Here is a 22918-nt window from a genome sequence, read left to right on the forward strand (position 1 = left end):
AAATGCTCTGGGGGTTGCACCCTCTAAACCACCAGGAAAAATCTAAATACTGCACATAAATGTTCATGTGACTGGATAATCACATTCAAGTGCAGATGTGACAAGGTCCAACATAAATGCATGTGCATAATAAGACTATTAAAATAGACTAATATAATACATGCATACTAAGTCTTACATTTAAATCACTGAACATCTTCTCCTGGAATGCTGAATATTAGTTATATGCTCCTGCAAGAGGGGAAGAGTACTTTGCTCTGGAATGCTTTGTCTAAATGCATTGAATCAAGAGTATAGAACTACCAACATTTTAAAATAACGTAGCAAAAGAAAAAAGAATATAAGTTTCTGGTAATTTATAAAATAAATATACAGTGATACTAATACACGGAGTAGTGAGAAAATGAAATTTATGGGTTATTGTGGGCCTCTGGTGAGAGCTTTCTGGTGTAGAAGGTTCTTAAGGGAAAATGCTGTATATGCTCACTGTCTGTGAGGCCCCTCAAAAGCCAGCTAAGCATTTTCCTGTTCAAGGACAAGATGTTATGACTGCTCCACGGTGCCTTAAATGTGGAGCGACTGTTTAGTTTAAGACTTTCTCATAAGGGACAAAGAGGACCTGTCAAAGCCACACACTGTATGTACAATATTAATTTTCTGATGGTAAGCTTGGAACTGGTTATACCATATTTTTTTGATACTTACACTTATTACCCAGGATAACTTATCGGCTGAAATGAAGAGCAGCAAGCCCGTCATAGTAGACGCACCACAATCAAGATAAATGTTATGGAAAACTCATTTTCCACTCTCAGATTTCCTGTTTAGTTAGATTTAACAGAGATTATATTATGGGGCTGAGGCCCTGACTTGGTTAATCAAAGGAAGTCTTCTTGTCTTATGATATTGTTTTCCTTCATTCAGCCTAATTTCCATCAGTGGTAACAGTGGTAATAAAAATTAATCTTTACAAAGTATGGCTTTTGGATCCTTCAGGTAATTCTTTGCTGAAGTTTGTCTGTGCTGTTTCTACTGCCATGTTGAGACTTGAGCTACACTAAATAATCATTTAGATTGTTCCAAATTGACTGACTCTATTCACCAATAAATAGTATTTAATTTATACACTACAATACACTACAATACAATCTATATACAACAGTTAACACATATGTTCATCCTGTATTACTAAGTTCTCCAACACTATCGCCGGTTACTAAAAATGGTAAAACAATAAAAAATAAAAGTTAATTGACATTTAATCATAAGGCAACCTTTATACAAACATACAGTTCATTTAAACAAATGGAATAGGGACAGGCTACAAAGGACATATTAAAAAACTAGAGTGTGTTATAAATTGTTATTGTACTATACCAAAATGTTATTTCATACAATGCAGACTTTTGCTTTGTTATTTTGTAGCAATTCATTCCAATTCTTTAGGCAATTAACACAAATATATTTATTTTTAAAACATATAAATTAATATTATTCCTACAGACAGACATCTGAAGGATTAATCAAACAAGTGAAGTAAAGGGGGATAAAAAGTACTATTATGATGACCTAAGAGGCAGTTTTCTCCACTGTACATCTATGAGATTTCATATTTTTCTGAGTCATTTCCTTACAATGTTGATTACCCACATAGTTCGCCAAATATTTTTTGACAAATAGCTTAATTTTGTGCTCAAAGTTGCAAAAGTTGCTTAGTTTATAAAACGGGGTTGTGACGTATGCCCATAGTAATTCCATAAGTCATACGTCATTCTCCAAGTTTGCGCAGGCGCACTGTCACGCCTCGTTAAGTCAGAGCATCAAACCAATAAACATCGTTCTGAGCTAGATAACCAATTAATCATGTAACTTACTTAGAACTTACAGTAGGTATGTCTCTCTGTGTCTGAATGTTGATTTGTCTTTCTAGTTTAGTTAGCTAAGTTAACTAAGTTGTAGTTAGCCAGGTGTAGTTAGCTAGCATAGTTATTGCAGAAAGTTAGCTAACAGAGGGTCTTAATTTTATTTTTTAGTTTCCTCCTCTTGATTTAGTGTACTGTTCATTTTCATTATGGCATTTGTGCGTGCGGTGTTGGAGGAAAGATGACAGAAAACGTGTCGCACTTTCTCCTGCCACTGTCTTATATACAGTCTGCAACATGCATTTTACTGACGGTCGTTTTACCAATGCATCGGCGGAGGAAATGGTATCATAAGTCTTTACATACAGTTCAACAATAAGTAACAGTAATAGACCCCCCACACCCCCGCGGTAAAGTAAGTGCACCCAGCAGCGCCGCCAGGAATTTTCTTCACTGGGACAGGGAGGCTACAGTTATTGGGAGACTGGGGTGCTGCTGACTAATCTGTTGTTAGTCTGCTAAAAGGGGCGGGGACAGTGATTTCATATGAATATCTTGCTAAACGTTTCCCTGCACTGATTAAATGTTGATAAAATGTAGGCTAACACTAGTCTGTAGCTAGCTATCTTATTTCACTATGGACATTAAGCCAAAAGGTTAATACCACTCACAGACTAAAGGCTACCCACCTTTCTTGGTGAAAACCTGGGTTACAGATTGACATCCTTTCCTTTGTCTTTTCTCTCTTTCCTTTTTTGAAAACCAGATTTTGGTTTACTAGGCAACATTGTGATCACTGTATTTCTGGGCATCTACTGACTGTAACTAAACACCTCACTGATCAGTGCCCTAAGGCAGGACCAAACCATTTCAGGCAGATACAGGGGGTGGTTGGTCAATGTGGATGTTTACTTTTTGGTCAATGGGGAACTTTTATTGCTATAAACAAAGAGATCATTAATTTTATTATATTTGAAATATATATACTCAATGATAATGGTTTATATAAGGCCCTTGGAATTGTCCTAAATTTTCGGCGCCCCTGAGCGCACCATAAAACGTAGTGGGAGTTATCATGTGCAGTGCGTGACAGGACCATCGACTGTATGATTGATAACAGCTGATACGCGCACATGGTAATGTATTAAGTCCGACTATTAACCACACCCCCATTCTCTGTTTGAGAAAGAACGTTAACCGAAAACGGCAGTTAAAACCATGGTTAAAACTGGCTGGAGGGGGCTTTAATGCCGCGTTTGAGACCGGTCGGAACTAGTGATGGCAAGTTCGAATCTTTTGACAGACTCGTTCATTCAAATCTCGTTCTTTAAAATGAACTAATCTTTTTTGAGTCATTTCGTTCATTTGAACTAGGCTGGTTATTGCGGCGCTGCAGCTCTCTAGTGGGCGATTAAAAAACAGCGCCGTTCTCAAACACAGAAAGCTGCCTGGCTTGTTTTATTTGACAAAGTATAATGCACAAATTCACCTCTTGATTACTGTATATAATCATTATACAAACCCCCCTGGGCCCACAACCAAATTCAAACCATGTAAAAACCACAGAAATATGTTGTCAATATGTAATCACCACTACTCCGGCTAAATCCTTCCATTTTCACAATCTTTCCTGATTATACAACCAGACCAGCCATACAAAGGCTTATGTATATAATTACTATCATTATCTCTAAAGTGCTCATTCATACAGTAGCCTAACGTGCCTATCCATGAGTAAAATATTAATATCAGATTTGAAGTAAATATATTGAAGTAATAAGCTTGATACACTATATGAATAAACACACTCTTATTAAAATTCAACCAATTTAATAATAATCTGGATCAAGTTCATAAATAACTCCAGCACAGAGAGAGGAACAGAGAAATAAACACATATAAACGCAGCAGTTAGGCAGGTCTGGACGCAGAATGGGCCACATCAGGTCCAGATTCTGCAGACAGAGAAACAAACATGAGCACATCGCTCTCAAACACTGCAGGTTGTTCACCAGTCAGGAGCTGTGAAACAACAGCACGGCTCTGTTGGTAAATAAAAAGGAAAAGTTACATTGCGTTCTCTGGTGGACCTGGATCAGCTGTTAGCTGTTTACAGGGCTAACGCTAACGTTGCTATGTGGCTGTGTTTTAATGTTTTAATGACCGGGTCTGTTTGTTTTGGAGAGGAGACTACCTCTGAGGTAATTCGGCTCCTGGTAGAACTCTGTCAGGGCTCTGAAGAGGAGCAGACCCAGAACAACTCTCATCAGCTGTTAGCTGTAATGTTAAACACTAGCAGGACTAAAGTTACTGCGGCTGTGCTAAAACTATAACTTAGCACATCATCACTGTGATGTAATAATGTTATGCTTTATTAAATGTCACAAAATAGATATTAGATATATGTCAGTCCAGTGACTGTTACCTGACAGCCGACCTGCTTCTCATTCTCCGGCGCTGGCATTAACTCAGCCTGCCGAATGAACGAAAGACTGAGGAGGACCCATGTGAGCAGTGAACGAGTAGTTCATTCCTGCTCCACAGTAGCTGTCACGTGACAAATGAACGACTCAGACCTAGAGACCCACAGTTGAGAGTCGTGAACTAATCACTTCTGTTTCCTGTGCTGCCTGCTTACCGCAGCCCTGTAGCCGAGCTGTCACGTGACAAATGAACGACTCAAACAGACCCACAGTTGAGAGTCCTGAACTAATCAATTCTATTTCCTGTGCTGACGGAGCCCAGGCAGCTGCCGTGTGACGAGTGAATGTAAGAGTCAAAGATCCTTCACGCATGCGTGAAAATGAACGAATCACTCACTGAGACAATCCGTTCCTCGCGAGTCAGATACACGATTAGGTCTTATGAACGAAACGTTCTTTGAACGACACAACACTAGTCGGAACTGGTATTTTTCACAGTTGAAACTTCTGATTTCCGACCTCAAAGAGTTTCAGGTGCATGTTGGTGCATGACGCCGAAAGTGAATGGATAACCATGGCTGACCGTGACAAGCAGGGTTTTAGGTGTTACTTCAAAGGATGGCAGTTTAACTGCAACAACTGACATAAATAGCCTATACTTACTAGTTAATTGTGTACCCCTCTAGCTACATCAGTTGGTAACCCTCAAGTCAGTCAGTGTTGTAGATTACACTTCCTAATGTTTTGGCATTTTTAACAATAACTTTTATGCAGAGAAGATGACTTTATGAGAGTCTTTACTGTAACCAGCTACCTAATAGACCTAACATATTTCTACATCAATGTACATGCAGAACAGGTTTTACTATATGATCGTATATGTATTATTTTAATTTATACATGTAAATGTACTTTTTGTTTCCTTTTAGTTTATGGTTTACCATTTACAGTGTATGCTTCCATGGGAGCTGCCATTGTTTTGTGACGTCATTCAGATGCTACTCGTGAAGTCGGGGTACATATTTTTTCTCCGAATTCACAAGTAGGAAATCCGACTTCAAGTGGCGTTCCAGGATAGTTTTTCTAGTTGGAGACATAGGTTGGAGATCGGAAATTTCCGAGTTCCAAGTTGCCTGGAACGCAGCATGAGATACACCCTTGACAGACTGGTCCATAACACAGCGTCACAAATCTGAGCTCCAATTCAGCGGAAGTCGTCAAATAACGTAAGAGGCGTCGTGCACCCCTTCTAGCGGGACTGCTGATCACTGAAACAAGTGTTGCGACTTTCTCAAATAGCTGCTTTTTGTGACTAACTTAGATATGGCCCTTCAGACTGAAGCGGATTTACCACCTGGCCTTGCATGTTTTAAAGTAAGTATTGTGTAACCTTATTTATTTTGAAATGTAACTTACCTGTTTTGTTAACATGATGGCTAGGAGCTTTTGGCTAAATGAAAACAGCTAACAGTTAACGTTTGCTAACTACATCCATTGTTTACCGTTAGTCCATTAACTAACGAGTGACATTACAACTTTAAAGCAATTTAGATAAGAAATACTTATAAAAGAACTATTGATCCAGGGTATTTTATCTACAGTTGACTGATAAGATGACCTAATGTAATATAGCTAACGTTAATCGTTAGCTAACTTACAATGCAACCAACACATTTGCGATTAAACTTACGTTACAAAAACTTACACACTAAGAAAGTTTTTTTTACGTTAACGTTATTTGATCATAATATAAAATGTCACATTGGAACCCTGTCCATTCAGGATCTCTAACGTTAACATTACGTCAAACGAAACAACCTAAAACATATTAATTCTAACGTCAATTACATGCTAAAACAATTAACGTTACCTAACGGTAACTTAACATTTACGTTACCAGAACATACTTAGATAGGTGTTCATGTCAGGTAACGACAATTTATGGGGTGCTGTAACATTACAGCATCATGACGATGAACCAAATGCGACGCGATGTTGTTGTGAAACACAAACATACGACCACATGTCAAAGGATGTAGGTTAGCTAGCTGTTTGAAGTGACACCATCCAGTTACCCTAAATCACCGTGGAGGTCTTGTGTAGCAGTCACCAGAGACGCTTCCAAGTCTTTGAGCAAGAGTCCAAGTCAAGTCTCAAGTCACATTATAATGAATGTTGTATCACCTGCTGCGTCAACCCAGGCTGCTTAAAACACTGCATAGCTATGAGGGATTCTGTAACTGTAACCTGTTTTTCACTTACAGAGCACAACCATGTAATGTGCAATGCATGACATCTTATAAACTACTGTAAGTCAGCACACCCCAGACCCTCAAACCAGTGTAACGTTAACTAAATAAAACTGTAATGTTACATGATCAACAATAAACCTGTAACCTGTTTGCAGCCAATGTTAATAATTAACGTAATGGCAGCCAGCTCAACATAAATTATTACATCATAAGTTTGGCAAGCAAACAAACGCTCATTCATATTTTCATAACGAACGACAGTTTGTGTTAACCTCCGTCTGATAGGTCGTAGCTAAAGCAAGAAGCAAGCTAACGTTAGATGGCAAATGCTGAGCTAAACCTGTTTACTAAACTCAGGTTACTAACCTATTTTGCATTCAGCACTTCTTTGTTTGGGCATTGTTGTATGAAGTTTTAAAGCTAAAGTTTATGATGCAGCTGCCGGAGTTTGTTGTCCTCTCTCACGTGTGGCCGCGGCAGATACGTAGTATGTGTTACCTTAGTACTTAGCGGTAAGGAAGGGAGGGGAATAAGAGCAAGCTCATCAGATGCTTCCTAAAAATAAACATTGTTCACAAGTCCCGCACCTCGAGGCCCAGTCAAGTCTGAAGTCTTTTGAGGACGAGTCTCAAGTCAAGTCTGAAGTCACTGTGTGTGAGACTTAAGTGCGACTTGTGTTTTCAACACATGTAATATGTATTATTGCCAGGCTGCTTTATTTTCTGCCAGACAACTAATAGTTGAGTTGTTTCATGAGTATTATCCTTTTTTTCACTGTGGTTTTTCTCATCTGCAGAATGTTGATACCCTGCTTCGGTGTCCCATTTGCTTCGACTTCCTCAATATTTCAATGATGACTAAATGCTCTCACAATTGTAAGTAAGAAGTGGATCAGCTTTTAGAGTAAAGTTAGCTATGATGCTGTTATCAGTATATAAAGGCAAAACCATTGAGTGACTTGTACAAACCAGCAAAATGCAGCTTTGTTTCTTCTGATAAAATAAAAATGGTAAAGCAGTAATAATAATAACGGATGTATTTTCTAATGAGCGGTGTGTTTTTGCAGTATGTGTGCTTATACAAATATAGCTTGAATTGTTATTAGTTAGTTAGCAAGTTATTTTTGGTGGATGCGTCTTTGCTTGCACCTATTTATGTAAGCTTTGCTTGCTTCTTGTCATCTGAATTTTGCTTTGTGTTGTACATTAGTGCACGATCATCCTGATTGAGCCACACTAGACCCTGTTAATATGTGTGTTAAATACAGTTGCTCATTAAAGAGAAAATTTTTCCCCATGTATTGTTCAGTCCAAATTGTCACTGAATAGCAGATGGTTAGATTAAGTATAACATAGACTTTGTTTGCATTTCATTTAACAGTTTGCTCCTTGTGCATCAGAAAATTTCTTTCCTATAAGTTGCAGTGTCCAGTTTGCAATACAGTAAGTATGAACTTAACTTATCAGCATTCATAATTATGCCCCCAAGTTGTATTTATATAATCATCTGGGTCATTACCTTAATAAAGATGAAGCAGTGCAGGTCATCTGTCTTTCATTGTATTAATTTGATAAAGCAGGCAGGTTTCCTTGACATCTCGTTTCTTCTTTCTTTCTTTTTTGTTTAGCAAGCAACAGAACAAGACCTAAGAAATAACCGTTTATTGGATGACTTGGTCGTAAACTTTCAAGCTGCAAGGTAGTCCGTACAACACGTTATACATGGTTACCATTTAAGTGTCTTGTGTCTGAACTTTCTCTGTAAATGGACCAGAGTGCACCCTGCATCACCACTAAATGTTTTCCAAAACTGTATCTGGTGAATGATAAAAAAATTTAAATATACTGCATAGAATGATTCAACGTACATATTGAACAAACTGCTGCTTTGGTATTGGTTTTGAATTCAGAGTACTGCTATCAGTGATGCAGTGAAAATTTGAAAAAGAATACCACCCTAACCACATTTGTCCACATAAACAGGTCAGCAAACAGAGTCACTGTGTTACTGGCTTGTTGGCCCTTAATGAGCAATGGCACTATTATTTATCATCTACCATTAAATCCAAGTATTTTTTGGGGCATTTTGCACACCAGCACAGATGGCGGACAAGGATCTTTATTTTGATACAGCCATCTTCTGCATACAAAAGCTTGTATAGTTAGTGGGATTATTTTAAAATATTTTTGCCCTGAGAGATAGACCAGCAGAATAATGAAAATTGCAAAATTTGCAGACAAGGATATAAGACGCCACAATCCACATACATTAGCACAGGTGCACCACGTTAGAATCTCACCAATTTGTATCGTTATATGTTTATAAGAACTGAAGATAAAAACAATGACTGTGGAGATTTCAGGGGATGCCATTGTTATTGACAAGATTACAGTATGTCCACAAGGGAACCAATGTCAGTTTACTTCAATTTACCAGCATTAGAGAAACACTTAGAATTGCCTCCCAGTAATCTACCTCTGATTTAAGGATTTTCTGTAAATCAAATGGGGTTTTTAATGGGCTGAAGTTATTCAATGTTCTTCTTGTATTATACTTCTGTGTGTATTGTGTAGCTTTAGGGATGATCTTTTTTCATTACAGCATAATGTAGGTATAGGTAGCACTACCCAGAGCTGGTCTTAAGGAAATTTGTTGGTACTTTAAATGTAGTTGTTTTTTCTTCTCCAGTGACACTTATCACAGTGTAGGAAAACATTTCCTTTAAGTTGAGTGTCCTGTTATTAGTAACGCTGGCCACATGCTTGCATTCATTCGTTGTCTTAGGCAGACTGGTACATGTCGGGCTGTTTTCATGCAGTGCCACAATTATTTTGTGAAGAGAAATAAACTGATATGTCCACATACAGTAGGTCACCACATCCCCTGGGATTATTTATTCCTGTTGGTTTACTGTCATACACCTCTTTTTCTCCTGTAATCCCCACTGTATCCTTGTTAGTCTTTTTTCTGTTTCAGTAATAACAATACAAATATCAAACACACATAACAGAACACACATCTTTTTGGGGAGGCACATTTTGCTTGCTCTAGCTATTTCATAAATAGAAAACTCTCTATGAATGTGAGTTTTATGAATCATCCATGTGTAGGGTGCATTATGTGTAGCATCTGTTGAGGAAAGGTAGATTAAAATAAGCCTGCTAGACTAAATCTAGCTCATTTTCTGTTCATCAGTTAGCATTGTATCCTGGGGGGGGGACAAACAACTGAAATCATCAGAATTGTTCGTTCAGTGTCTGGACCAGTGTCGATATAATGTCTGAGTGCTGTTAATGGTCAGTAAGCCATGATGTTTCTACCTTCCATCAATCACCTCAATGTTATCAACACTCTGAAAGGTCTCCCTTCAAGCTGTAGATCTTCTGATTGTCATCACTGCTACGAATGAGTGCCTTCTACTGAAGCTCTTTCCCCCGTTTTTTAATTTCCTGTTGTCTAGCATTGAGCGTCTTGAAAAATGGGATTCCTTGATAGGTGACTCTGTCATAAAACGGCGTTGTTATGTAGCAATAGACTTGTCTCAAACAACTTCTTTAGTTTTGGATAAGTTCCTTTTGCTCTGAAACAAATACCCTACATGGGCCGTGTAAAAACGTGTCTGCATGGAGTCACACAGGAGAGAATATTTAAATTGCTCTAGCATCTGTCCATGTGGTTGCTACATTTTCTGCTTTAGCGAGTGTTTGTGAGAGGCTTCTCTCATTGGGCCACTCACATTTCTCACTGTGAAACTGGAAAATGCTGCACTGGCGTCTGTTGGCTGATGGCACTAATTTACTGCCATTAAACTAGAGGCCTATTCGTCTAGCAAACCATTAGCTGTTATCACAGTGCCACACATTTATGTTAGCGCAGTAACAAGCGATCTTAGTCTCCTCTCACTCTGTAAACTCATTTACTTAGGTAGAAGTGGCGCTTTTACCGTGAGACATCAGACACTGCTATTGAATCGATTTTATCACTAAGGGCACAATGCCCTTTTTTGTTTTGGATACGGTACAACTTGTTTCCTTGAAATTAGCAGTTTTTGTTTGTAGTGTGCCGGTGTCTTCATACCTCTGCCGTTTTTTTAATAAAATTTCCATTAATTTTAAATACAAAAAGCTTAAAACCTGTTTGATTTACATTTCCCATTGTGATTAAAGTACTCTATGTTGAAATTCCATTTTAGGGTTAAATAATTATTGAGATATTGTATATTGTGAGAAGGTGGTCATATAATCCTATTATGAAATCGTGTGCCACAGAGGGTGTGACTGTCCAAAGGAGTGTGGTCAACAAACATCAGCTTTAAAAGTGCTTTAGTAGCTGTCCTCCTTGCACTTAACTGCCACCTCTAATTATAAAAGATTATTCCTCATGTTTTAAAGGGAATCAGTATGATGGAACAATTTAAATTCAATCAGTGGGTATAATTTCAGTAGACGGTATTGACTTGCTTTTGGCTCTTTTGATTACTACAGGTCTAGACAGGGAAGATCATGAGACTTCAAACAAAATGCCTGACCTTCTGCCCTTATCCCCTGATACAGTATCTCATTCAAATAGTGAATGTTGGTGTACTGCTGAAAGTCTAACTTTTTCTTATTGTTGTATATATTGTTCTTGTTTAAAACATTGGTTTAGAAGTGTCTAAACTATTTCATTCTTAACCCCCAAAAGTCTTGGTTTCTTTATTATCATACCTGAGTCTCCTTCCTCCCTCTGAATAATTAATTGCAGATACAATCAGATTGAACTGTGATGTATATTTAGAGCATTATTTTGAAGAGGATTTATAGAATATGTTTTTATATTATGGTGCAAGTCCTGGAAGAACATGCTACCAATGAAATAGGTACTCGGTTACTGTCTTATCCGTGAAATTGTTTAAAGAGGTGTTTCTTTTTGTTTAAAAGGCTCTTTTTGCTTAAAAGGCACTTTTAAGTCACTTGAAATTTAATTGCTTTGCTGATCATAAGAGTCCTTTTTATGGTAATGTTTTTGTCACCAGGGGAAAATATACCCAGCTTCTTGTTCCCACCATTAACAGACCTCAGAGGAACCATGAGTTCACGAACAGAAGAGGTTAAAAAATTGTCATTTAGCACTCAGAATAATGATGCCAGAATAAAGTATGGGGTGATATGTGTTACTAATTTTAAACACATGGTGTACTAAATATGTACTTAATCTCTAAAATACAGTCTGATTCGCTGTGTTCTCCGTGGCAACAGCTAGTAAACTGGTGGGGTAGAGCAGCATCTAAAACCATTTCACATACTAAAGTGATGGGGGAAAGCCTGTTTGCTCAAATGAGGCAGAAACAGTTAAAACTAATGGCTATCCAGATTGTGTTGAGTAACAGTGCAGTTATCATTAAAAGAAAACAATCTGATACAAATTTACAATTAAATATATTTAACCAGAAACTTTTCACTTCATAACTCATGGTGATATAGGTTATTTTTATTGACATTTTGTTATTTTACATGTTATTTTACTACCTCTCTAAATATACTACACTTAGATCAAAATAATTTGTTGTAGTTTTAGTGGAATGACCAATCATACCTGGCTGTATGCAGATGAATGGTGGGTGAAGATCACATTTCTTCAAAATCATTCTGTGCGTGCGTGCAAACCTACTCTAATGGGGACAGTAATCACAAATAAGTTTTAGATATGGAAAACAGAACATCATACCATCACACACCTCATTACTTCCATTTTATTGCCAAGTAATGGCCCCATGTACAATTTGTTTGCTTTCCACATTTCTAAGACTCTAGCCAAAGTGTCTACTTTTTCTCACTCTTTTTCTATAGAGCGAGATAATTGAGCAGATGCAGTTAATTTCAAAGGGCTCACTTTACTGTCAACAGTATTCCTTGGCACAAACGATCTTCTCTTCATAATGGACTCAATAGGGGTGTCTCTCTACATAAATCATATGCTGCACACGTTCTTACTCACGTGCACTTTGCTTTTCTTCTTTTTCCAGGCAGCAGTTGTCAAAAGTAAATTTTGACTCTCCTCCAATATCACCGAAGACCCCGGCTTCCGCTGTCAAATGTAAAACCCCCAGAGATAGGGGCCAGAAGTGTAACAGCTCTGTTTTGAGTCACTTTTTCCAGAAGAGGCCTAAAATATCTCCCACTAAAGCAACCAAGCATTGTGTTCAGCTGGAGAAAATAGAGACTACATTCACCCCAAATGCAAATGACTTACATTCAGCAACCGCTCAAGTTCCAGTGGCTGTGAAGGAAGAGCCGATAGATGTGGAGGAGGCCTCCATCCAGGGTTTGATGTCAGTCAAACAGGAGGACATCGCCTCGTACAATATCAGCACTGGGGTTGAGATAGCGCATTCCTCATCACCATCACAAGAAGTAAAGCCTGTAATCAAAGGTAAAGCTGTTTTACCTGTAGGTTAAGAGCGCCGTGTTGTGAGCTATGTGTTAACTTGTCTGGAAATAGTCACTTGTCTGATGCCAACTATTCAACAAACATAGACAGACAAATACAGCAAATGATGTCATTACATTAAATGTACTCATTTGGCAGACGCTAATCCAAAGCGACTTACATTTGAGGAACAACATACAATCATTAACGGAGGTTAAAATACAGCACGAGATCGACAACTGACAATACATATTAATAAAAGCAGCAATAAATGGAGCGCTAATGGCACATATTGCATCAATGGGGTAAATACCTAGGGAAAGAAGTAAGAGTTAACAATAAGTGCAATCAATACAAGATAATTGTAGGGGATAGAAGAAGAGCACAGGAAGTGCATGTTAGATGTTAGGAGTTAGAGGTGTTATAAGAGGAAGTGTTCTCAGAAGAGATGAGTTTTCAAGAGCTTCTTGAAGTTAGAGAGGGACGCCCCTGCTCTGATAGCGTGTGGTAGATCGTTCCACAATCGTGGTGTCACAGATGCGAACAGCCGGGACTGGGATTGCTTTGTGTGAAGCGATGGCAGTTCCAGGCGGAACGTAAACTTGTATTATGGAGTTTAGGTAGATGGGTGCAGACCCAGTAGTTACTCTGTATGCAAGCATTAGTGACTTGAATCTGTTTCTGGAGGCCATGGGTAGCCAGTGGAGGTCACACAGCAATAGAGTGACATGCGTCTTTTGGGCTGATCAAAAACCAGACGCACTGCTGTGTTCTGGATCATTTGTAGAGGTTTCACCACACAAGCTGGAAGACCTGCTAGAAGGGCATTGCAGTAGTCGAGGCAATAGGTAACTATGGCCTGTACCAGAAGCTGGGTGGCATACTGAGTGAGGTAGGGCCTGATTTTTCTGATGTTGTATAGAGCAAAGCGGCACGACCGAGAGACAGCAGCAACATGGTCTGAAAAGGACAGTTGGTCATCAGTCATGACACCCAAGTTTCTCACCACCCCGGTTGGAGTGATGGTTGAGGAGCCAATTTGTAGTTTGATGTTATGGTGGATAGATTGCTTGGCTGGAATGACCAAGAGTTGAGTCTTAGAGAGGTTTAGTTGAAGGTGGCAAGCTTTCATCCATGCAGATATGTCAGAGACAGTCTGTGAAGGATCGGTTGCATATCGTCTGCGTAACAGTGGTAAGAGAAGCAATGCGAGCGAATGATTGGCCCCAATGAGGTGGTGTAAATTTAGAAGAGATGGGGCCCTAGCACTGAGCCTTGGGGTACCCCTGTGGAGAGGCAGTGGGAGGAGGATAATTGTCCATGCCACCAAACATTGTAGGAATGCCCTGAGAGGTAGGATTCTAACCACAGGAGTGCTTTACCCGAGATGCCCATTGCTGAGAGTGCCAAAGGCAGCTGATAAGTGAAGCAGGATAAGAACCGAGGTTTGGGCTGCAGCTTCAGCTGACCTTAGGGCTTCTGTTACAGACAAAAGAGCCGTTTCAGTAGAACGGCCACTCTTAAAACCAGACTGATATGGATCTAGGAGGTCATTCCGTGAAACGAATTCTGAGACCTGTTTGAATGCCCGTTTGATAGTTTTGGATAAAAATGGTAGAAGATAAACTGGCCGATAGTTCTCAACTTGAGTTGGGTCGAGTGAGGGCTTTTTAAGCAAGGGTGTAACCCGACTCCTTTTGAAAGTGGTCGGGAAGGTTCCTGAAGACAGAGAAGTATTTTATCACGAATGATTGCTGGGACCAGAGTAGGAAATCTGGCTTGGAGGAGATTTGTAGGAATCGGGTCCAGTGAGCGTGTAATGGGACGGCTATGGGTCAGGAGTTCTGATACTTCGTTCTCCGTGAGAGGAGTAAACGAGGAGAGTGAAGTGTCATTGTCCTGGGAGGGCAGAGGATGATGTAGTAGGACTGCTACATATTAGCCTTGGTGTTGAGCCTTTTGCACCATATCCCATGTGAGATGGAGGGAGACATGTATAAGGACTGCTACATGATAGGTTTTCCTGTGCCGTGCTCACACAGTGGGAGCTGACCAGGGCGGGAATAGAATGATTGATTGATTTTGAGAGATTTAGAGAATTGACTAGTTATAGCCACCACTTTTCCTGTGAAGAAGGCAGCAAAGGTATCAGCAGACAAGTTTGTGGGTGGAGGAGTATTTAGTAGCATTTTAAAAGTGGAAAATAATTTCTTTGAGTCAGTGGCACTGCGTATTCTGTCATTATAGAACGCAGATTTGGCAACACTGATGCTTGTTGAGAAGGAGGATAGGAGCAGTTGGTAGCCCTTAAGGTCGGCAGGGTCTTTGGTTTTTCCCAATTTTTTTTTAAGCGGCTCTGAGATCAGTACGGAGCCCACGGATGGTATCAGTTAGCTATGGGTGGGACTGGTTCGGGCGGGCAGGATTGGTGGATAGAGGACACAGGCTATCCATGCATGGGCTCAGCGTAGAGGAAAGATTGTGTGGCATCATTGACCTCGAATGAGGAGAATGTGTTGAGGGAAGGTAGAGCGGATGCTACCACTGAGGCAAAGTGAGTGGGAGACAGGTTACGGAGGTCGCGGCGGTGTGAGACCAATGGTGCTGGAACAATGGGCTGTTCCTGTAGGCATACCGTGAACTGAATGAAAAAGTGGTCAGACGTGTAGATGAGTGACAGTTAGGCACTCGGTGGGACAGTTTTGGACAAGAACAAGGTCAAGTACAGCTTTGTGGGTCGGAGGGCTGAGAAAACTAAATATATGATTCAAACACTCTACACCAAAGACGGACTTTAGTCAACCTACTTTGGTGTTATTGTTGTTTGTCCTCTGCAGCCCACTTACAAAATCTGCCGCTTCTTGTGTCCCTAAACCAACCAGAGTGATGTCCCCGAAGGTTGCAGGATGATACTAATAAAAAAAAAAAAAATCAAATTGCAGATTCTTTACTTTAATTTTGCTTACTACAATCCATTACACTAAACAATAAGTCACCTTTGTTTTTGTGTAAATATCATTTTTGAGTAAAAGCCATTTTTGTGTCATACGGTGATGGAGTTGATGAGTACGGGAACTTATTTGAAAACTCCCTGCTGGTACATTCAAGGACGATCTGATTATGAAGTCTTGACCTTCTTTTTTGTCTTCATAGTTTTCTTTCTGAAAGGATATGAAAATGTATGGTAAACATTTGACATTAGTTTGTGGTACCAAATGTAGTTATTGGGGGTAAAAAAAACACTGCTGTGGCTCTTAAGCAAAAGAAAATTTTACTTTTTGCTGTTGGTCAGTAGGTGTTGCTATTTTTAGATTGTGGGTATCTTAGGATCTGCTCTTCATTTGTTTAATTTCAATCATAAATGCTGCTGTTGTGGTGTGATAAATAAACCGTTTCTGAGTGCTGCTAGGGGAGTGGTTTGAATTTGCAGTGGAATATAATGTGATTCATAGCACCAAAATGTGGTTTATTGTTTTTAATTAAGATGTATATTTAATAATATCTTCGTGTGTGTGTGTGTATTTTTGCAGTGGAGTGCCCTGTGTGTTCTGTAAGTGTGCCACAGCAGTTTATCAACAAGCATCTGGACATGTGTCTGACCAGAGGAGAGAAGAAGGAAAGCTTGAGGAGGTAAAATATCACTTAAATGAAGGCTCTCTGCTGTTGTTTGCTCAAGCTGTAATGCTCTATAGGGAGGTGGGATATATGTTAAAGACACTTGTTAGATTTTTGTACCGGTGTGCATTGATCTTTGTCACATTGTCTTTTTCTGATACTATTACTGAGGAGACGCTGTGGCTTTCAAATATAATTAAAAATGTTGGCATAAGCAAAGGTTTTAGGAGCTATTATGTGTTAACATCTGTGGCTGGGATGTACTGTAAATGTCCTGGATCTACACTAGATATCCCTTTTGGTATGTCGAGATTAAACTTTTCAGAACAAGTGTACTAACAAGTATATACTTCAAGGAAACGTAATATAAAAATGTAAACATTAAAATTATCATAACTGCAGATTTCGACAGTTAACATTGTAGGATCAGCAGAAAAAGTGCACATATTAAGTCGATTATCTGCTCTTCCTCTAAGAAGATAGTTTTCACTGAAAGTGACTGTATTTTTATTTCTGGATGAAGTTGGGTGGAGGAAAATGATTTATTTCTATCTTTGAAACTTGTAGATCTGTAAACTAAAGCTAAAAGTGTAAGTTTTTGTTTGCTTAAAATGGGGAAACTGCTGCTACTATTGTAATTGTTGCAATTGATCATGTCTGTCAGGGGAAAATTTATCACTAGAAGTGGTGATTGTGGTGGTGGTGGTGGTATAAGTGGTGATTATTCTAACCAAATTTTTTTCTGTATTTCTCATGCAAATTACCATCTAATCTTTTTTTACATGAATATAAAGTAATGAAACAGACAACTTTGCAATTAACTAATTTAAACGTGGGCCTCTCATGCTCTAAGACCTGTCTGAATGGCCAGGGTGAAAGAATTACACTCCACTCACATAACCTGCCTGCTGCTGTGAGAGAACGGCGACGATAATTAGGCACTGTAAAAGTCCCTAAACGGCAGCAGAGCAGAACAGGAGGGCAAGATAACTCACTGAGCCATGACGATGTGAGTACAGTATAGGAAGATATTACATGGCGCGCATGTGCGCACACACACAGGGAGCTATTAGGAAAAGCAGGCAGGGATGGTTGTCACTGGCAGTCCCAAAACCTCGTAAAAATAAGAAGAGAGCCTAAGCATGTGACGGCTTGCAAAAAAATGAACACTGTAGATTGTAGTGGTCAACCAGGGTGGGCTTTTCATTGGCCAGTGCCGATATTTAGACAGCAGGGTGGTCGGACCGTATGGAGGTGGGTAGTAAAAAAGCCCTGCTAGTAATGGGTTACACTTTCAAGTAAATTTTTTAAGTAAATTTTACTTGTCAGAGTAGTTTTAATGCATCATACTTTTACTCTTATTTGAGTAAATCTTTATATAAAAATCATTACTTCTACTCCGTTTCATTTGGATACAATCATAGGGCTACTTTTCTTTATGTATTTTATTTTATGGCCCAGTTACTGTCTGTGCCGCTGTGATATGACGTAAAACACCGTCCAGCACAGCACATGCGTAAAGTTTGGACATTTGACGCTGCTCGGCTCTGTTCACTGGTCACGGCTAATTTAAGCTGATTAAAACTAGCCCATTCCGGTCCCCAGCCGGTCGATCGTTGCATTTCTTACAGTAGCATTTTCTTGAGTACAGTTTTTGTTTTAGTGTGTGTATTTGATATTATCCAGTAATGGTTTTAGATTAGACCTGCTGTCATATAGGAAAAACATGATAACATTTAGAAAAGACGACGATGACTGAGGAAATTTTGTGCTCCAAACTAACTTTTTCCACCACTTTCCTAAAACATCGTTGCGCAGCAGCCCCACTGATGTGTCTGCCTGTAGATGTGTCTGCTGACATTTATTGCTTATTGGCTTTGTGAGTGCAGGCATCGCTGATTATCTAAATTATGTCCCAAGCGTTTTCATCCATATAAGTGGTTGATCACTGTAAGCGGTTTGTACTGTACCATCAATCTTGCTACATAACTTGCTGAAGTGGACTGGGTCTGTGACATAATTTCAGAGCCTGATCACTGTGAGTGGCTTTTAAACATAGCTTGGATGAGTAATGACCCACGCAGCAAATATGAGGTTCTGGTAATGATTGGTCACATTTATGTAGCAGTGCAAAATGCTTAATCTGGAGTCGACCTTAAAGTGATAATGAAGAATTGCAGATGTTTCAGTATTTTATTTAATATTAATATCAGGCAAAGTCAAGTAATATCTGGTGATTACTGAAAAAAAACTATTGACATGTCTGTTGCAGCTCCCTTGGCAAGGCGAGGCGTCCAATGGGGAAGCTTGTGTACAACCTGCTTTCCCTGCAGGAGCTGAAGAGGAGGCTGAAGGAATGCCACCTCTCAGTGCTGGGTTCTCGAGACCAGCTGATCAAAAGACACCGGGAGTTTGTCCACATATACAATGCTCAGTGTGATTCTCTAAACCCAAAATCAGGTGAGGGCATTTGGCCTTTTATATACTGTAAGGGTAATACTGTATTTTTGCAGTCATGAGCGAATAGTTTACTAATCTCACTTGTCGTGCTCTACTGCTTTTTGTTTTAACGAAGTGTCCGCATCACTGGAGCCAATTTAAACAAATTTGATTATAAAAACTAAAATACAGGGCCAGTAGAAAGTAAGTTGGGACAGTTGAACTAGCAACTCACTGGCCCGAACATTATTGTTTAAAAAAAATAAATCAGAAACTCAACATCCTGCAGTTGCTTTTACAGCTCATGTCGCGCACCTCTGTCCAATCCAGATTTGTAGTTACATGATGAGTGGTTGTCAAATGTTATTTCTCTAATCCCATCCCAAACATGATGTTCATTGAGTAAATTATGGTCCTATTTAGGGGGAAATGGACGATAATGCAGCGTAAACTTTTGGGCGGGGCTACCTTGTGATTGACAGGTCGCTTAGGTGTGGATGTGAGTGTGACTGGTTTTTTGTTTATGTGTGGCCCTGCGATGGACTGGTGACCTGTCCAGGGTGTATGATGGGATTGGCTCCAGCCCCCCGTGACCCTGTAGGCAGGATAGCGGTTGACGATGGATGGATGGCTGTCAGTAGGAGAGAGAGCATGTCGTGTTTGAGTCTGTTAGTATGTTTTGTTAACCTTTTTATAATTTTAACTGTGATTACATTTTAGTTTAGTTTTTTATATCCAGGATATATTTAATAACCGATTAAACATTTTAACAGAATAACATAACTTATAAGTCTTTGGTTTTGTTGTAACACTGAAATAAATAACTTTATTTTAACTGTAAATAATTTTTGGAAGGAGGGACAGTAAAACTTGTCTTCTGGCCAGTAAGTTTCAAACCTGGCCCAGTGGGTCCAGTTGCAAAAAAGTTGAGCCTTGAAATATTTTATGTGTTCGATAGAAATTTGTGTATCAGGCAATATGTGTAATCTCAAGAGTAATACAGTTTTCTCTTTCATTCATCAACAGCTGAAGATATTGCCAAAGAGCTGGAGGCCAATGAGAAGATCAGGAATCAGCTGCAGGGGAAAGCCAAACCTGTGCGTACTAAATGCATGTCATGATATGTCATGTCATGATCACTAAATGCATATGTCAAGGGCTTTAATTGTATTTTTATTTTTTATTTTTCAATGTACCCTATGGGTTATTTTTACTACTAGTGGTGTTGTAGAATAAATGTTTATTGACAGCTTGTTGGCTATATTGTCCATAAAAGGTGGGAGATGGGTAGAAATGCATTCATTGCGTTTGTTAGGTCTTAAGGATGGAGTCCATTTTGTGGAGAAACATTGATCCGGGAAAAAGTTATAAATGAAACTTTCCCATTACAGTAGGAAAATAGTTTGCTGGCTTAAACCATCCTTATATAGGGCTTTTCAAATATTCTCATGTTTTTTCATTGATTGTTAATGCTAATGTAGATGTGTATGTCAATTCAAATCTCTTGCAGGTCATGGTTTTCTCAAAGAGTCTGTCTGAGAAGGAAATTGATGAGATGCATTCAAATTACAGTAAGTGATTTCACTATCAAGTTGTTTACACCTTAGGGGTTTGACTTACGAAGCTGACAGCTAACAATCTGTGCCAACAAAAGTCAACTGAAGAAACTGTTTTGCATAACCTCACATCTTTTGTTAAAATGTACACTTGAGTACAGTATAAGGACTTGGCAAATGGCCAAAATGCACATGCTGTCACCCATTTGTAGTTAAAAATAAAAAAAAAGGAAAAAAAAACAACTTTGCAGAAACATAAACAAACTAGCTAGCCATTTTCGACCACTGTTGAAAGATATAATACACAAAGTGCAATATAATGTCACAATTCCTTTGCCTTGTGTACAAAAACAACACTAGGTGCCAGTCGGGGAATAAAAGGTACATTTAGTTTCAGTCCCGAAGGTTGTTTTTGGAAGAAAAGATTTCATCATTTTATGATAATCAGTTTGTTTGGTTAAAAAAGTTTCAATATCGTAGATATACATTTACCTCAAAGACAACAAAAGCTATGACGCTATGGTAGCCAAATTACCAAACTGTCTCCAAGACTGTGGTTCAGTTACAAAAATGTATGAATGCTATCTTGTGTAATAAAAGACCTAAGTGTAGAGCTGCATGAAAACACATCAGACAAAAAGGAATGCAAAATGTTGTCATCTCAGAAGGATGGACCACTTCTTTCCAAAATATGAATTTGCTTTTGAAGTGTAGTTGAAGTGACCAATTTTGTGTTCACTGAAATGCTTTCAAATGTTGCTTTCTCCTTTTTTACTGTCACCATATATTTCATAGCACTTAAAAATGAATATTGGAAAACACTTTGGGGTGATTTTTCTTTCTACTGGAGTGGTACTCATTACGACTCTTGTAAGAGTTAGGATGGCTCATCTATCGAGTGTGCCTGTTGGCGTGAGCGTGCAGCTATGAATCATTTTGGGTCCGCCGCCACCACCAAAGAAGAGGCTAGTCAGTGTAAGCGGGGAATGCAGCACATTCTCTTCCCTCTTTTATTGTTTTGGGGGTTTTTTTGTTTGTTTTTTTACATTAAAGAGAATTCTACAGAACAGTGCAGGAGACAGGCTTGGGCTACAAAGGTTTTGGGAGTATGATCTCAGAAGTAGGTTTCTCATAAAGTGCTTAAAGATTAAATACACTTTGGGCATCGTAAAAACAGCCTGTGATGACAGTTTCCCAAAGCCAGACCATAGGCTTTTGGACCAATCAGTGTGTTTGTTTGTTGTTGCAGCTACTTCAGTAGGAAAATCCAATGTGTGGATCCTGCTTGAGAGGTAATCCATCATAGAAACTGCATGGCATTATTTTTGTCAAAATTGAGTAATTGTTACATGGTAATGCAGCGGAGAAGTAAAGACCGTTCTTCTGGAAACTGAAAAGGCAGTATTCACAATATTGCATACTTTTGTGTCTCCAACAAAATCATTACGATTTTGCATATTCACTGTGTCACCCAGACATAAACTCAATCTTACTTTACTCAGTCTAGGAGACCTCCATTTGGAGCCAGCCTCATTCCTTCCAAAACACATTACCAGCAACAGAAACAAGCAGAATTGCGATCTCTTCAGTGATCATTTAGCAGCAAGGGGCGGAATAAAAATGGAAAACTAATGAGGTGACTTGTTTTTTGTGTCAGTGTAAATTATTCCGAAAATACCGTTTTTACTGTGACTTGGCTATTTCAGTGTCTTGTTTTTACATTCGCTGTGAACTCACTCAGATGCGTACGGATGCACAGAAATATTGAAAACTGGTCTGTGCAAGAACAGCAGCATTAGAGAACATTATCCAAAGTCATGTTGTCATGGTTGAACGAGATGAAAATCTTGTTGGAAATAACTCTGGAGAGCTAACTTCGAAAGTGGTTGAAAAATGGATGTGACTCATGGGGGGTGGGTTCTATAAATAGCTGCTCTGCGATGATAACCTCTTGATTTATCAGAGGAGGATGTGGATGACTCACTCTGCCAGCATGGGGAATTGTGAATGAGCAGACAGAAAGCAGCACACCTTTCTTCTTTCAGTTCTTTTAATGTTAAGTCAATCAGTAGCTGGTTATTCAGAAAACATTCTCGTAACCCAGAAAAGCTACAAGGAAAAACATGGAAATTCTGCTATCACAGTCAGCAGCTGTCACTTGCTCTCACCTCACCTCTTAACAAGGTTTCCTCTCGTTACTCAAATTTGGACTAGAGGCTGACATTTTTCTGGGAATCCTGTGGGTCACCGATGTCTTTTGTAGTGCTCTGTCCATTGTGTCACACTAATGCAGTGTTTGAGCATAAAACATTTTTTTTCTGTTTTTCTCAGTTCTGTCTCCATTCTCTCCTTTTTTTTTTTTT

At 39.1% G+C, this 22918-nt stretch overlaps 1 protein-coding gene across 6 annotated transcripts in view; it reads left to right on the forward strand.

The window, feature by feature from the left end:
* Positions 1-5436: 5436 nt before the first annotated feature.
* Positions 5437-22918, forward strand: part of rad18 (RAD18 E3 ubiquitin protein ligase) — a 38774-nt gene continuing 21292 nt past the window's right edge. The window contains exons 1-11 of one of the 6 annotated variants that reach the window (XM_046028968.1): positions 5437-5659; positions 7334-7412; positions 7918-7979; positions 8165-8235; positions 12542-12948; positions 16476-16575; positions 18833-19020; positions 20026-20096; positions 20510-20570; positions 21805-21847; positions 22058-22202. In XM_046028968.1, coding sequence (XP_045884924.1) covers positions 5609-5659; positions 7334-7412; positions 7918-7979; positions 8165-8235; positions 12542-12948; positions 16476-16575; positions 18833-19020; positions 20026-20096; positions 20510-20570; positions 21805-21847; positions 22058-22187 — 1263 coding nt within the window. In that variant the 5' untranslated portion in view covers positions 5437-5608 and the 3' untranslated portion in view covers positions 22188-22202. Of the gene's footprint in view, positions 5660-7333; positions 7413-7917; positions 7980-8164; positions 8236-12541; positions 12949-16475; positions 16576-18832; positions 19021-20025; positions 20097-20509; positions 20571-21804; positions 21848-22057; positions 22203-22918 lie in introns of those variants that run through there. The other 5 variants (XM_046028969.1, XM_046028967.1, XM_046028965.1 and 2 more) reach the window with 5 other exon arrangements.

This window comes from Micropterus dolomieu, linkage group LG18 (genome assembly GCF_021292245.1).
Source record: "Micropterus dolomieu isolate WLL.071019.BEF.003 ecotype Adirondacks linkage group LG18, ASM2129224v1, whole genome shotgun sequence".
Lineage (NCBI taxonomy): Eukaryota > Metazoa > Chordata > Actinopteri > Centrarchiformes > Centrarchidae > Micropterus > Micropterus dolomieu.